The following is an 11,717-nucleotide window of genomic DNA, read 5'->3' as shown; positions in this document are numbered from 1 at the left end:
GTCCAGTTCTGGGCTCCCCAGTTCAAGAAGGATGAAGAGCTACTGGAGAGAGTCCAGCGGAGGGCTACAAGGATGGTGAGGGGACTGGAGCATCTCCACTACGAGGAGAGGTTGAGGGAACTGGGCTTGTTCAGCCTGAAGAAGAGAAGGCTGCGAGGGGACCTTATAAATGCCTACAAATATCTGAAGGGTGGGTGTCAGGAGGATGGGGCCAAGCTCTTTTCAGTGGTGCCCAGTGACAGGACAAGGGGCAATGGGCACAAACTGAGGCACAGGAAGTTCCGTCTGAACATGAGGAAGAACTTCTTCCCTCTGAGGGTGACTGAGCACTGGAACAGGCTGCCCAGGGAGGTTGTGGAGTCTCCTTCTCTGGAGATATTCAAGACCCGCCTGGACAAGGTCCTGTGCAGCCTGCTGTAGGTGACCCTGCTTCGGCGGGGGGGTTGGACTAGATGACCCACAGAGGTCCCTTCCAACCCCTACTATTCTGTGATTCTGTGATTCTGTGAAGTGAGCTCATAGAAAAAACCACAACTACAACAGCAAGAAGGCTTATTGCCCCACACAAAAGAATCAGAGTAATATATAGTTTTGTTGACTCAGAAATAATAATTTTCCCTGACAGAGACTGTCCTCTGGAAGAACAAACTCCAGTCTTACATCTTTTTTCATATCAAAGTGTGCTATTTCAGATTTAAGAGTGTATATGGCTTAAGATTTATACGGCTGTTCCTTAAATTGCGTGCCTAATCCTACTCAATGAATTCCAAGGTCCATGCAGACATGTCAGATAGAACACAAGACAGCAAGCCAAACTCACGCTAGAGGAGAGCCCCTGTTAACGGATCAGATGTTACACCCAGGGGCAAGCCTGACAGCACTCTGCAACCAGCTGGTACATGCATGGCCCTTCACCGATTCACCGGCCTTATTCTGAAAGAACCCTATGGTCACAGAAATACAACAGGCTCCATTTGGATGTGCAGGTGTTGTGCTTGTACGTGTCTTTAAACTGCCAGATGCACGGAATTCCTAGAAAATTTAGTCCAGTGTACAGGAAACAAAAGGAAAAGTAAAGACCTAAAATCATACCTAAAATCTTATAGACCTATATCTACCTAAATTAAAAAAAAAAAAAAAAATCAAGTAGTTTAATGCTGATGGCTAAATGCAATGCCACCTCGATTCATATTTTGGGGCTACAGTTAACAGAGTAGTTTAAAGAAACACGCTTAACTCTAAACTTAGACACCTGGCACTGCATGACCTAGCTTAAATAACAAGGTTGTGTTCTGCAGGATTTAATCCACCAAGTTATCTGTAATGGTGATCCGTGCAAAAGCTTCCTTGGGCAGGGAAGAAAAAAACCCCAACGAAATCTACTCACATTCAGTGATTTGTTAGAATCTAAGAGACTCAAAAAACCTCTCAGAGAAAAAATAAAAGGGGGGTGGGAAATCAAATCACCATGCAACAGCCTGTGAAGTGCACCTCAGTTGATGTTATTTCCCTAAAAGTAGCTCAGAATGAGGTATTCAAGGTCGATGGTCACTGCGTGTCTACATACATCTACAGCTTTCCAGGTTTACCCAGAATACTTTCAGCCCCTGAAAGATCAAGTGGTTGTAGGGTGAAGCAGAAATATGCTCTTCCTCTGCATACCTGGTATGTTTGTTCTCAGTGTACCGATGCATCGGCATCCATTTCCTTTTACTCCACATATTTACACTGATTCACCTCTATTATTTTTTTTTTTGTATAAGCTTATTTTAAGCATCAAACAGGAAAGAATACCAAGCGTCATTAATCTTGCAACAGCGGCTGGGCAGCTTCAGTACGTTGCATTTGCACGGTATTTGCTTGGGTGAGGATAAAATGCTTAACAAAAACTGCAATAAAAACCATAACAAGAAAGCTGCCCAGAAAGACGCCTATGACAGCAGCGTAGGTGTCTGCCCCGAAGGCTACAGGAACCCCTTCAGCGAGCACATCTTTCACAGCGTCGAAGGAGCCGTTGTTCGGCAGTGGGTTAATACCAAGCAGATGGCACAACAAGGGGTACAAGTCTGTGGCATTCATGACTTCTTTGGTGGCATTCTTTCTGAAAGCAGGCCCAACTGCCAAAAAAATTGGATGCATTTCTGGTAAGATGTTGTCGTATCCATGATTACCAACTAGAAATAAAAGATAGGTAATGGTCAACATTCTGCAGCTGCAAAACAAGCACTGAACCTTTTCCTACAACTACCATAACGCAGAAGAGGAACAGTCATCATTTATTCTTGCAGAGGTTTAGAAGAATCATTTTGACCAAGAGCACAAATGTCTCCTTGCAAATAACAAGTCACAGAACTACAAAGAGAAGATGCCTTAAGACAGAATGGAGAGCGCTATTTAAAAAAAAGAAAAAAAAGGTCAGCTCCCATGGCAGTAACAGCACCGTCAATGGCACGCTATGCTACACCCAAGCTTCCTTCATTTTCCTCTCGGAAAGACCCTGACTTTGCAACAGGACCAGATCTCTTGGGATAAAAAGAAAAAAAAACCTCCATGTAGAGACCGGCTGTCTGTTAACTCCTCGTAGCAGACAGCCCTTAAGCTCTGAGTGCTTTGACAGCCCGTTCCATTTTGTGCACAATCTACCCATCAACAAAGAAAAAGTTTACAGATCTCACTAGTGGGTCTCCTTCCTTACAGGGGCACTGGAAACTCTGAACCAGGGATAAGCGTGCAGGCACAAAAAGCTGCTCTCATCAGCTATCAACAACTGAAAAACTTGTTAAGTGTTGCAGGTAACGCTCTTCAGCTTCATAACCAGCAGCAAAGTTTAGAAGGTTTTCAGTGAAGAAACTTAAGAACTGGCCATATGACACCTATATTTTTTCTCCTAGCTAATCACAGAGTTTCCTGTCTCCATTCCACCTATCATAAATCTCAAAACCCCAAGTGAGGAACTTAAAAGTGCAAGCTTTTTCCCTCCAGATCACCTAGAATGCACTTTATCCTACAAAACAAATGGAAAGCACTGATGTACAGTAGCACAATATTCAAAGACTCCTTCTAGCAACAGAACAAGGCTACTCCAAGTGTAGGCGTCCACAGAAGCTGAGGACATTCAGAAAGCATTCCCGTATTTCCAACCCAACCCCTCTCCAGTAAATAAACAGCACACAATAACACGACGCTATTCATCCTCTACTCAACAAGTTCAGTTACAATTTTTTTTTTTTTTAATCTCTCAGGAAGTGCTTGTCAGTTTGCGAGATCTCGCAAGAAGACCTCAAGTATGTGGCCAGTAAAACATGTGAATGATCTTATCTCCGGAAGTTTAGTTTTTAAAAACGTTAAGTCCAGTTCCGTTCCCCTAACAGCAGAGTGCTTTCCATCCCACCAGGAAAAAAATTTATAAATTCTGTACAATCAACTTGAGAGTTTTCCCTCCCAGTCTTGAAAAAAAACCCAACAAACTTAACATTGGTTAGACTGGGAGAGAAAGTACCATGTAAGGTCTCTGACTAGGAAGATATAGCGATATATGTAAACATATGTAAAGATATATATACACACACATATATATATACATATATATACAAATATATGTAAACACTGTAAAGATAGAATACTTACACTGAAAACCGTCCGACTTATTGTATACAATTTCCCATCCTTTATCAGCCAATGCTAAGATCGGCTGAATTTTACTGTTGTGTTTGTAGTGTAATCTGTCTGGAATCTGCTCCTTTTTATACACGGTCATGTTGGGATGGGCCTTGGCCAAAGCTCCATATACTTCATCCAGTTTGCCTTCAAACAAACAAACAAAAAAGACAGAACTTGAACATACCAATATGTTTACTGAACTCACCAGTAGTTTAAATACAGCTGAAAGAAGAGGGCAAACTGCATTTCCCCCGGAGCTAATTCCAGCTGTAAGAGCCAACAGCAGATTACAACGCTCACAGCAGTCCCCTGGGAGACATCCAGAGCGTCACTCCCAGTAAAATCACACCTGGCGTGGGACTTCACAGCCTGTTCCAAAGCAGTAAGTGCCTTGCTGATTTTAGAAGAATCCCTCATTTCTTAGTTATCAGAATGTAAGCTTCCCATAAGAACGAGTTCGAAGGTTCGAAGAGAAACCAGCTTCTCCCAGCTCCGGGTAAGGCTTGGAAGCAGCAAGGCAGCTCCTAAACCTGTTCATGAGCTCACGTGTGCATTAAGGCCACATTCTGTCTTTCCCCCAGTTGGCTGTGATGACGAGAGACACTTTTTATTTGTTTTAAAGCAGTTTAGTTGTTAGTTGCTTTCCTTTAAAAAGTTAAAGAGAGCAGCCACTTTGTTTCCTGGCATCTCTGAAAACTTGTTTCTGAGGGAACCCAACTATTTGTTTCTCCTTCTACATGACCCTCTGACAAGCAGCTACAGATGTGACCTCATTTGGTTCCCAGTTTTGATCTTTCACCATTCTGATGACGTTTAGCTTGTAAGTAGGGTAGCTAGTTTGTTGCTATGCACCACCGAACATCGTAGCATTAGCAATTAATTGCCTAGGGATAAGCAAAACTAGATTGCATTAATCTTAGAGCCATCGAATGATGGAATCATAGAATGCTTTGGGTTGGAAGAGACCTTTCGAGGTCTTTCAAGAGAAGCCCTCGGGTCACGGTCAAGGTGCTGCTAACACGTCAGGAGCTGTACCAGGGCTGCAGAGGCTGGAGCAGGGAACACAGGACAAGAACACGCAGGGCCAGGCTGCACTGGGAGCTGATGATGGCACTTTTGGTCTGGAACTGCCAGCCCCTCTGCATACGCAGCACCAGCTCACAGCACTACCTGCTCCTTCGCCTTCTTAGCGCCTACTCCCTTCCCTGCCCCACTCATCCACCGCACCGTGAGCGCAGACCCTCGAGAGCTGCACTAACGCTACCAGATAAATAGGCACTTCCCATCCCAAATTCTTTATTTGCTTCTTTCCAGTTTCTGAGCTTTTCTTTCCAGTAAAAGTCACTGGGCAGTCAGAAAGCAGTCGGACAGGCTGGAACACCAGCGCGCGGAAGGGAGGAACCGGGACACACAGACAGCACCACTAAAGCAAGTTCAGGAATCTACATCTGAGCAAGTTTCTTCAATCCTCCCCCACCATCATCTCCATTTAAGCCCAGATTCCCATTGCAGGTGATGCAGAGTATGGAACAGACTTCTGTTTGACACCAAACGACTCAGGACCGTGACTTATTTAAGTACTTCATGCTACACACGTGTACAATTCAGCTGGACACCCTAGGTCACAGCCAGTCTCTGCAGGCCAGCTTCTGTGCTGCGGGGTCTGAAGCACGGCTGGAACATGTTCGCATTTTCTCTGTGGCCAACACGGACGTTTTTAGCAGATAAGTGGGATGTCAGCGTCTCCTGTCATTCCGGCTCCTCACGAGCTTGGGACCTCGGAGTCCTGGTGGATGACAGGTTAACCATGATCCAGCAGTGTGCCCTGGTTGCCAAGAAGCCCAGTGGTGTCCTGGGGCGCATGAAGAAGAGCGTGGCCAGCAGGTCGAGGGAGGTTCTCCTTCCCCTCTACTCTGCCCTGGTGAGGCCCCATCTGCAGTACTGCGTCCAGTTCTGGGCTCCCCAGTTCAAGAAAGATGAGGAGCTACTGGAGAGAGTCCAGCGCAGGGCTACGAGGATGATGAGGGGACTGGAGCAACTCTTCTATGAGGAAAGGCTGAGGGAGCTGGGCTTGTTCAGCCTGGAGAAGAGAAGGCTGAGAGGGGACCTTAGAAACACCTATAAATATCTTAAGGGTAGATATGGAGGATGGGGCCAGACTCTTTTCAGTGGTGCCCAGCGACAGGACAAGGGGCAACGGGCACAAACTGAAGCACAGGAAGTTCCGTCTGAACATGAGGAAGAACTTCTTCACTCTGAGGGTGACGGAGCACTGGCACAGGCTGCCCAGGGAGGTTGTGGAGTCTCCTTCTCTGGAGATATTCAAGACCCCCCTGGACAAGGTCCTGTGCAGCCTGCTGTAGGTGACCCTGCTTCGGCAGGGGGGTTGGACTGGATGACCCACAGAGGTCCCTTCCAACCCCGAACATTCTGTGATTCTGTGAGCTCTGCCCTCACAGCTCGCTGTACCTCCTACAGTGGGTGTTCTGCCAGCGAGCTCCTCGCCCACTGCCTGCCCCAAGAAACCATTGCCTCAACAACCACAAGAAGAAGCGCCGAGTTTGACCTGAGACACCGCCTGCAGTAAACCAAGGATAAAATCCAGTCTAACATTTACAGCATGCATGGAGTTTTAAACATATCTCAGGAAAAAACAGTTTCGAAGGAGATGCCCAATGTCTTCAAAGAAACCGTCCTTGTTTCCTCCTCAGTTCCTAGGAGCCAGTATAGAAATTCTGGAGGAAAACTTGAAATAGATTTATGTATAATATTTCTTACCTCAAACTGGCATAAAAAAAGAATCACTGAACTTAAGAAACACGGTAAAGGTCGAGATGAGACAGCAAAAGTCCAGGTATGATAGACAGTTACAGCCACAAGAAAAGGGACTCCAATCTCGAATGTCTGGGACCATATCAGTAACAAAGTTGATTTTGTTATGCCACTTTTCTATATGGGACAACAGGAAGGAGAAGCCCCAAATACCACAAACTATAATTTTACATTAAATCATTTGAATTAATATATTTGTATCAAGTGCAAGAAAAAGGCCAGCACCACCAGCTATGCTCCACGTACCATGTTCACGAATATACCATTAGTTCCACACACACTCATAGACTAGCATGGTTAAATAATGGCTTTAATCCATCTCTCAGAGAAGAAATATGCACCCAAACAGCTAAAGCAGCAGAAATTGCTGCATTTTTAAGCATTCAAAATTTTGCTCCATGTCCCACGAAGTTTTACCCTTCCCTTGTTTTAAGCAAGACAAATGGAGTAACTGGTGAAGAATCAGTCTTATGTACTTAACTATATGTTATTTCATTGCTAAACTGAGAATGAAGCTCACCGTTCCATGAAAATTACAGCTGGTAACACAGAAAGAAGGTATTTTAGCTGTGCTCAAAACTGATTCTTGTTTACTGGTAGCGTAATAAATATCTTAACCTCTGGGAAAAGCCAAATCCAAGCTATTTCTGAACTCCATTCAAGAGGCTTTTCTACTCCGCTGTCACCTAACTGCTGCAGAGACGCTACTTCTTTTCAGCGTTCAGCAGACGGGAGAATCGGGTTACGCATCTTCAGGTTTTCATTTACCGCATTAGGGATGTCTCAGCACTACAGTTTGACAACTCCTTTACTTGGCAGTGGGAACACCCTGCTCAATGCTGCCACGCTCGTCTCCATTAGGATGGGGGTCCCAAACTCGGCTCTTCTGTCACTGCTGAGAAACAGCGCCCAGCTACAAGCACCCGAGCGTGCTCGGGCAGCACATCATCTCCGTTTGGACACACGAACATTTTAAGTGTGGAGTATTCTTCAAACTAAAAATGACAAGAGACATTTGTTTACACCTTTGAATCTCGCTTAAGTCTGCAAAACACCCTGACTGCTGGGGCATTAAACACACAGGGCTATCCACTAGTGATGCAAATGCTGCAGAAATCTTAAAAAACACCTTTTCAGAAGGCCACCTTAAAATTCAACTTCCACATCAGCACCCCTGCCCACACCAAAATAGCTCTTTTCCAGGTCAACGCATTCGCACCAAATAGTTACAGCTTTTGATCATCAAAAAAGAGAGCAGCGCCTCTACCCCAGTGACACTAAGCACGCACCTGACACTTCTGCAGCCCTGCAATGACCGCAGCCCGACTTCTGGTTTCGATTCCAACTGTATTCTTCCCCATCGTTATCACAATAAAAATGGTTTGAACATAACCTGCTGGCTGTTCAGCGTGATGAGGGGGGAAAAAAACCCTCAAGTGATCTACAATAGCTGGCAGCTAAACAAATAGCCAGCACAGGCTTGCTTTTTATCTACGATCCCCATCTGCTTTCAGTTTACTGTTTGAGTGAGAAACCTAATTCCTCCGCTACGGCTTTAGCATCGTGATGAAAGGCAAGATATGTAATGTTCCGTTGCTATCGATCTAGAACGCCATTCACCCTTGACAATGCTGTTAGATTACCCCACTTCTCATGAGGACTAAAGGATATTTGGCAATATTAGTCAACAACAGACACATTTGCTCGCTTCTCATTTCAGAAAGTTAAGCCGGGTGTTTGACAGAGCTAGGAAAAAGCACAAAGAAGCGATCCTGCAAGCGCTCCTTGTTCAAGGCTGATGTCCTGCTGCCATCAGTGCTGCTACCACCACTGCAGTTAAGGAACAAAGCCTATACTGCTTCGATACTCAAGTATTTTCTTTGGAGAATTTTACTGCTACAGCTCCTACCTTCTTTTGGCAAAATCGCTACTGCAGGAGAATGGTCAATGACTTCATAGAGCTCTCTCTTCAGATACTGATCAAGCTCAATCAGCCTTTCCGAGGAGGACTGCGACATTCCATGATCGCTTGTGATTATGACATTCGTCACGTCCCACAGCTTTGCTTTCTTCAGTTCAGACATAAGATATCCCAGCTTTTTGTCAATGTCACTGATTATCGGTCCCATAAGTGGGTTATCTGGGCCCAGAATATGGCCCATCTCATCGGGCTGTTCCCAGTACAGGAGACCAAAGTTTATGGGTTCTTCTGATGTAAACCAGTCAATGAGCCTAGCAACTCTGTCTTCAAAGGAAACAGATTCATTGTAGGGCATATAATAGGTAGGAAAGACTCCATGTATTTTCACATCTGTTCCAGGCCACATAGCTGCTCCGGTTTTATGTCCTTCCTTCTGGTTCGTCACCCATATCGGGCTGGCTTCTTCCCAGAACTTGGAGTTATGGATTTCCATTTTGTTCAGAGAGAAAGTTTCGTTCAGGATAGGATCGTACATCTCATTAGCAACCATGCCGTGGCTTTCTGCGTAGAGACCAGTCACCATTGTATAATGATTAGGATACGTCTTCGTTATAAACACATTAGTGACCTGTTTGACGTGAACGCCGTTCTCCATGGCATAATGAAAATTGGGAGTTGAGACTTTATAGATGTAATCCCATCGAAATCCATCAAAAGATACAAGCAACACTCTGGGCTGGGCTGGCTGGAGAGACGAGGAGCTTGGAAGAAACAGCAAGAAAACTGCCAGGGCTTTCCAGTAACTGTTCATGGCTACTCCGGAAGGTGTCTGCCCCCTCTCCCGAGGCAACATGGCATCTGCGGAGCAGAGACAGGAGATTTGTTTGCGTTAAGCTGTTTGTCAAAGACCTAACTTAGTTCTAAGAATGAGCAGCTATTCCTCACAGCTTGCCTCGCTAACACTGAGCACTCCAAACACAAGATGGAGACCTTTTACCCAGCAGTTACGTTGACATCCCCATGTCAGAGATGGGAAGTGAGACACCACTATCTGCTGAGTGAAACAGTTCGCGAAGCAACTTCTCTATCCAACACCACTGCCCAGCCATTCCTCCTCCTTCCTCCTCCCAACACACAGGAACGCCTGCTCTTGCAATCTGACAAGTTTTCAAGTATTTTCTCTACTCAGAGTTGTAAGAAACTGTCCTGTGAGAAAGCTTCTGCTTGTTACGATGTAAACAGGGGCAGTGCTCACTTTGAGAATAACAAGGTCCATCTCCACCAGAACTTTATAACCCTCTTTAAAATCTCTGGAGCATTACTTCTCTTCTGCACGAGCGTGGCAGCGGCACACCAGCACCCACAGCAGTGGGTGGGAGCGGGGACCGGCTAGAAACCATCACGGCTTCTCAGCCTTGGCACTCGGAACGGGGTTACCAAACGTGCCGAGCACAATCTCTAGTGGAGAAACCAGCAAGTAAGCGTTGAATTTCAGATACAGCAGTGCATCCATTAACAGGTTTTGCTGCTTTAAGGTGTCAGAACGAGAGTTAGAGAAACAAACAGCAAGAACATCAGCTTCCCAGCGCTTGATCTCATCTCCAACCTGATCATAGCTTCACTGCATAACTGAGCTCTTACTGACCAACTAATTCCGACACGTACATATATATATACATATATATAAATATATATATATGGCATATATATAAATATATTATAAATCACATACGTGCCCAGAGAAGCTGTGGATGTCCCCTCCCTGGCAGTGTTGAAGGCCAGGTTGGACGGAGCTCTGAGCAACCTGGTCTGGTGGAAGATGTCCATGGCATGGACATGGCAGGGGGGTTGGAACCAGATGATCTTTAAGGTCCCTTCCGACCCTTACCAGTCTATGATTCTATGATTCTATATATTATATTATGTATACATAATATAATAATATAACATAAAATATATAATATATGCATAGTATATATTGTAATATATATTATATTATGTATACATAATATAATATAGTATATACTATATAATATATACAGAGCAAGCTTCTGCTAATATATATAAAAATATATAGTATATACTATATATTATATATTACATATTATATATTAATATATACTAATTTATTAATATACACTAATATTATATATTTATATATTAATAGATACTATATATTACATATTACATATTATAGACTAATATAAAAAGTTATTGCATAACAAGCATCTGAATATCACTGCAATGATGGAACAGAATGAGTCATTTTGGTAGGACACAAGGTATCTTCCAGGGGAAACTCTCCCACTCCGATTCCCCAGCTAAATCCCTCATATCGATATTTACACCAGAAAAAACGCGCAGGCCCTGACGGTTTTCAAACATCAGACTGAACCCGCATGTGTCCCAAAATGAAAATACTGTGGAGTCTCCTTCTCTGGAGATATTCAAGACCCCCCTGGACAAGGTCCTGTGCAGCCTGCTGTAGGTGACCCTGCTTCGGCAGGGGGTTGGACTGGGTGACCCACAGAGGTCCCTTCCAACCCCGACCATTCTGTGGTTCCGGGGTTCTGTGAGCTCTGCCCTCACAGCTCGCTGTACCTCCTGCAGCGGGTGTTCTGCCAGCGAGCTCCTCGCCCACCGCCTGCCCCAAGAAACCACCGCCTCGACCACCACAAGAAGCAGCGCTGAGTTTGACCCGAGACACCGCCTGCAGCAAACCAAGGATAAATCCAGTCTGCCATTTACAGCGCGCATGGGGTTTTGAAAACATCTCAGGAAAAACCAGCGACAGGTGAAATCTCGGGTGAAATCAGCTCCTTACTGCCGAATTCCACGGAGTTTAACGATGCCAACACCGCCCAACCCTTTAATTGCGTGTTTGTAATAAATAATGATTCCCCCCTCCCCCCGGGCCTTCCTGTCCCGGTCCTCAGCGGGCACAGCCCCGGCACAGCCCTACTGACCCGGCAGCACGAAGCGCGGCTCCGGGGTCCTGGAAGGGCTCCGGGGGGACGAAGGCGCCCGCCTGCCCAGGGCAGGGATGGCAGCCGGACGGACAGACGGACGGACAGACGGACGGACAGGCAGGGACGCGCGCAGGGCCCGCTCCGCAGCCGGAGGAGCTCCGGGGCTCGGCCAGGCCGGCGCTGCCCCCCGCCGCCGCCTCCCCCCGCCGCCCAGGCCAGGCCCGGCCTGCGGACACCCACAGACACCTCCCACCCCGCTCCGCGCCGAGCCCCGCTCCGGGCCGAACGCACCGCGTCCCCGCCGCCCGCTCCGGGCCGCCCCAGCTCCCGCCGCG

General features: G+C 46.0%; 1 protein-coding gene across 2 annotated transcripts; it reads right to left on the bottom strand.

Moving 5' to 3' along the window:
* Positions 1–201: 201 nt before the first annotated feature.
* On the bottom strand, positions 202–11,693 carry ENPP5 (ectonucleotide pyrophosphatase/phosphodiesterase family member 5). 2 transcript variants are annotated; one of them, XM_075414971.1, is made up of 4 exons: positions 11,674–11,693; positions 8,402–9,271; positions 3,628–3,804; positions 202–2,174 (listed from the first exon to the last, which is right to left on the bottom strand). In XM_075414971.1, the coding sequence occupies exons 2-4, from the start codon at positions 9,264–9,266 to the stop codon at positions 1,804–1,806; spliced, it is 1,413 nt and encodes a 470-aa protein (XP_075271086.1). In that variant the 5' UTR covers positions 9,267–9,271; positions 11,674–11,693; the 3' UTR covers positions 202–1,803. The 2 variants fall into 2 exon arrangements, with proteins under 2 accessions (XP_075271086.1, XP_075271085.1); XM_075414970.1 differs by lacking the exon at positions 11,674–11,693 and adding an exon at positions 11,380–11,570.
* Between the last annotated feature and the right edge of the window lie 24 nt (positions 11,694–11,717).

This window comes from Opisthocomus hoazin, chromosome 2 (genome assembly GCF_030867145.1).
Source record: "Opisthocomus hoazin isolate bOpiHoa1 chromosome 2, bOpiHoa1.hap1, whole genome shotgun sequence".
NCBI classification, from domain to species: domain Eukaryota; kingdom Metazoa; phylum Chordata; class Aves; order Opisthocomiformes; family Opisthocomidae; genus Opisthocomus; species Opisthocomus hoazin.
The sequence above is the reverse complement of the archived record's forward strand: the minus strand, read 5'-3'. Positions and strand labels throughout refer to the sequence as shown.

Bases quoted from the DNA above. Each gene is read 5' to 3' on its own strand.
- ENPP5 (XM_075414971.1), bottom strand. From the start codon at position 9,266: ATGTTGCCTCGGGAGAGGGGGCAGACACCTTCCGGAGTAGCCATGAAC. The intron at 3,805-8,401 runs GTAGGAGCTGTA...GTTTGTTTGAAG, and splicing joins AGCGATTTTGCCAAAAGAAG to GCAAACTGGATGAAGTATAT. The intron at 2,175-3,627 runs GTAAGTATTCTA...TTTTATTTCTAG, and splicing joins TAAGTCGGACGGTTTTCAGT to TTGGTAATCATGGATACGAC.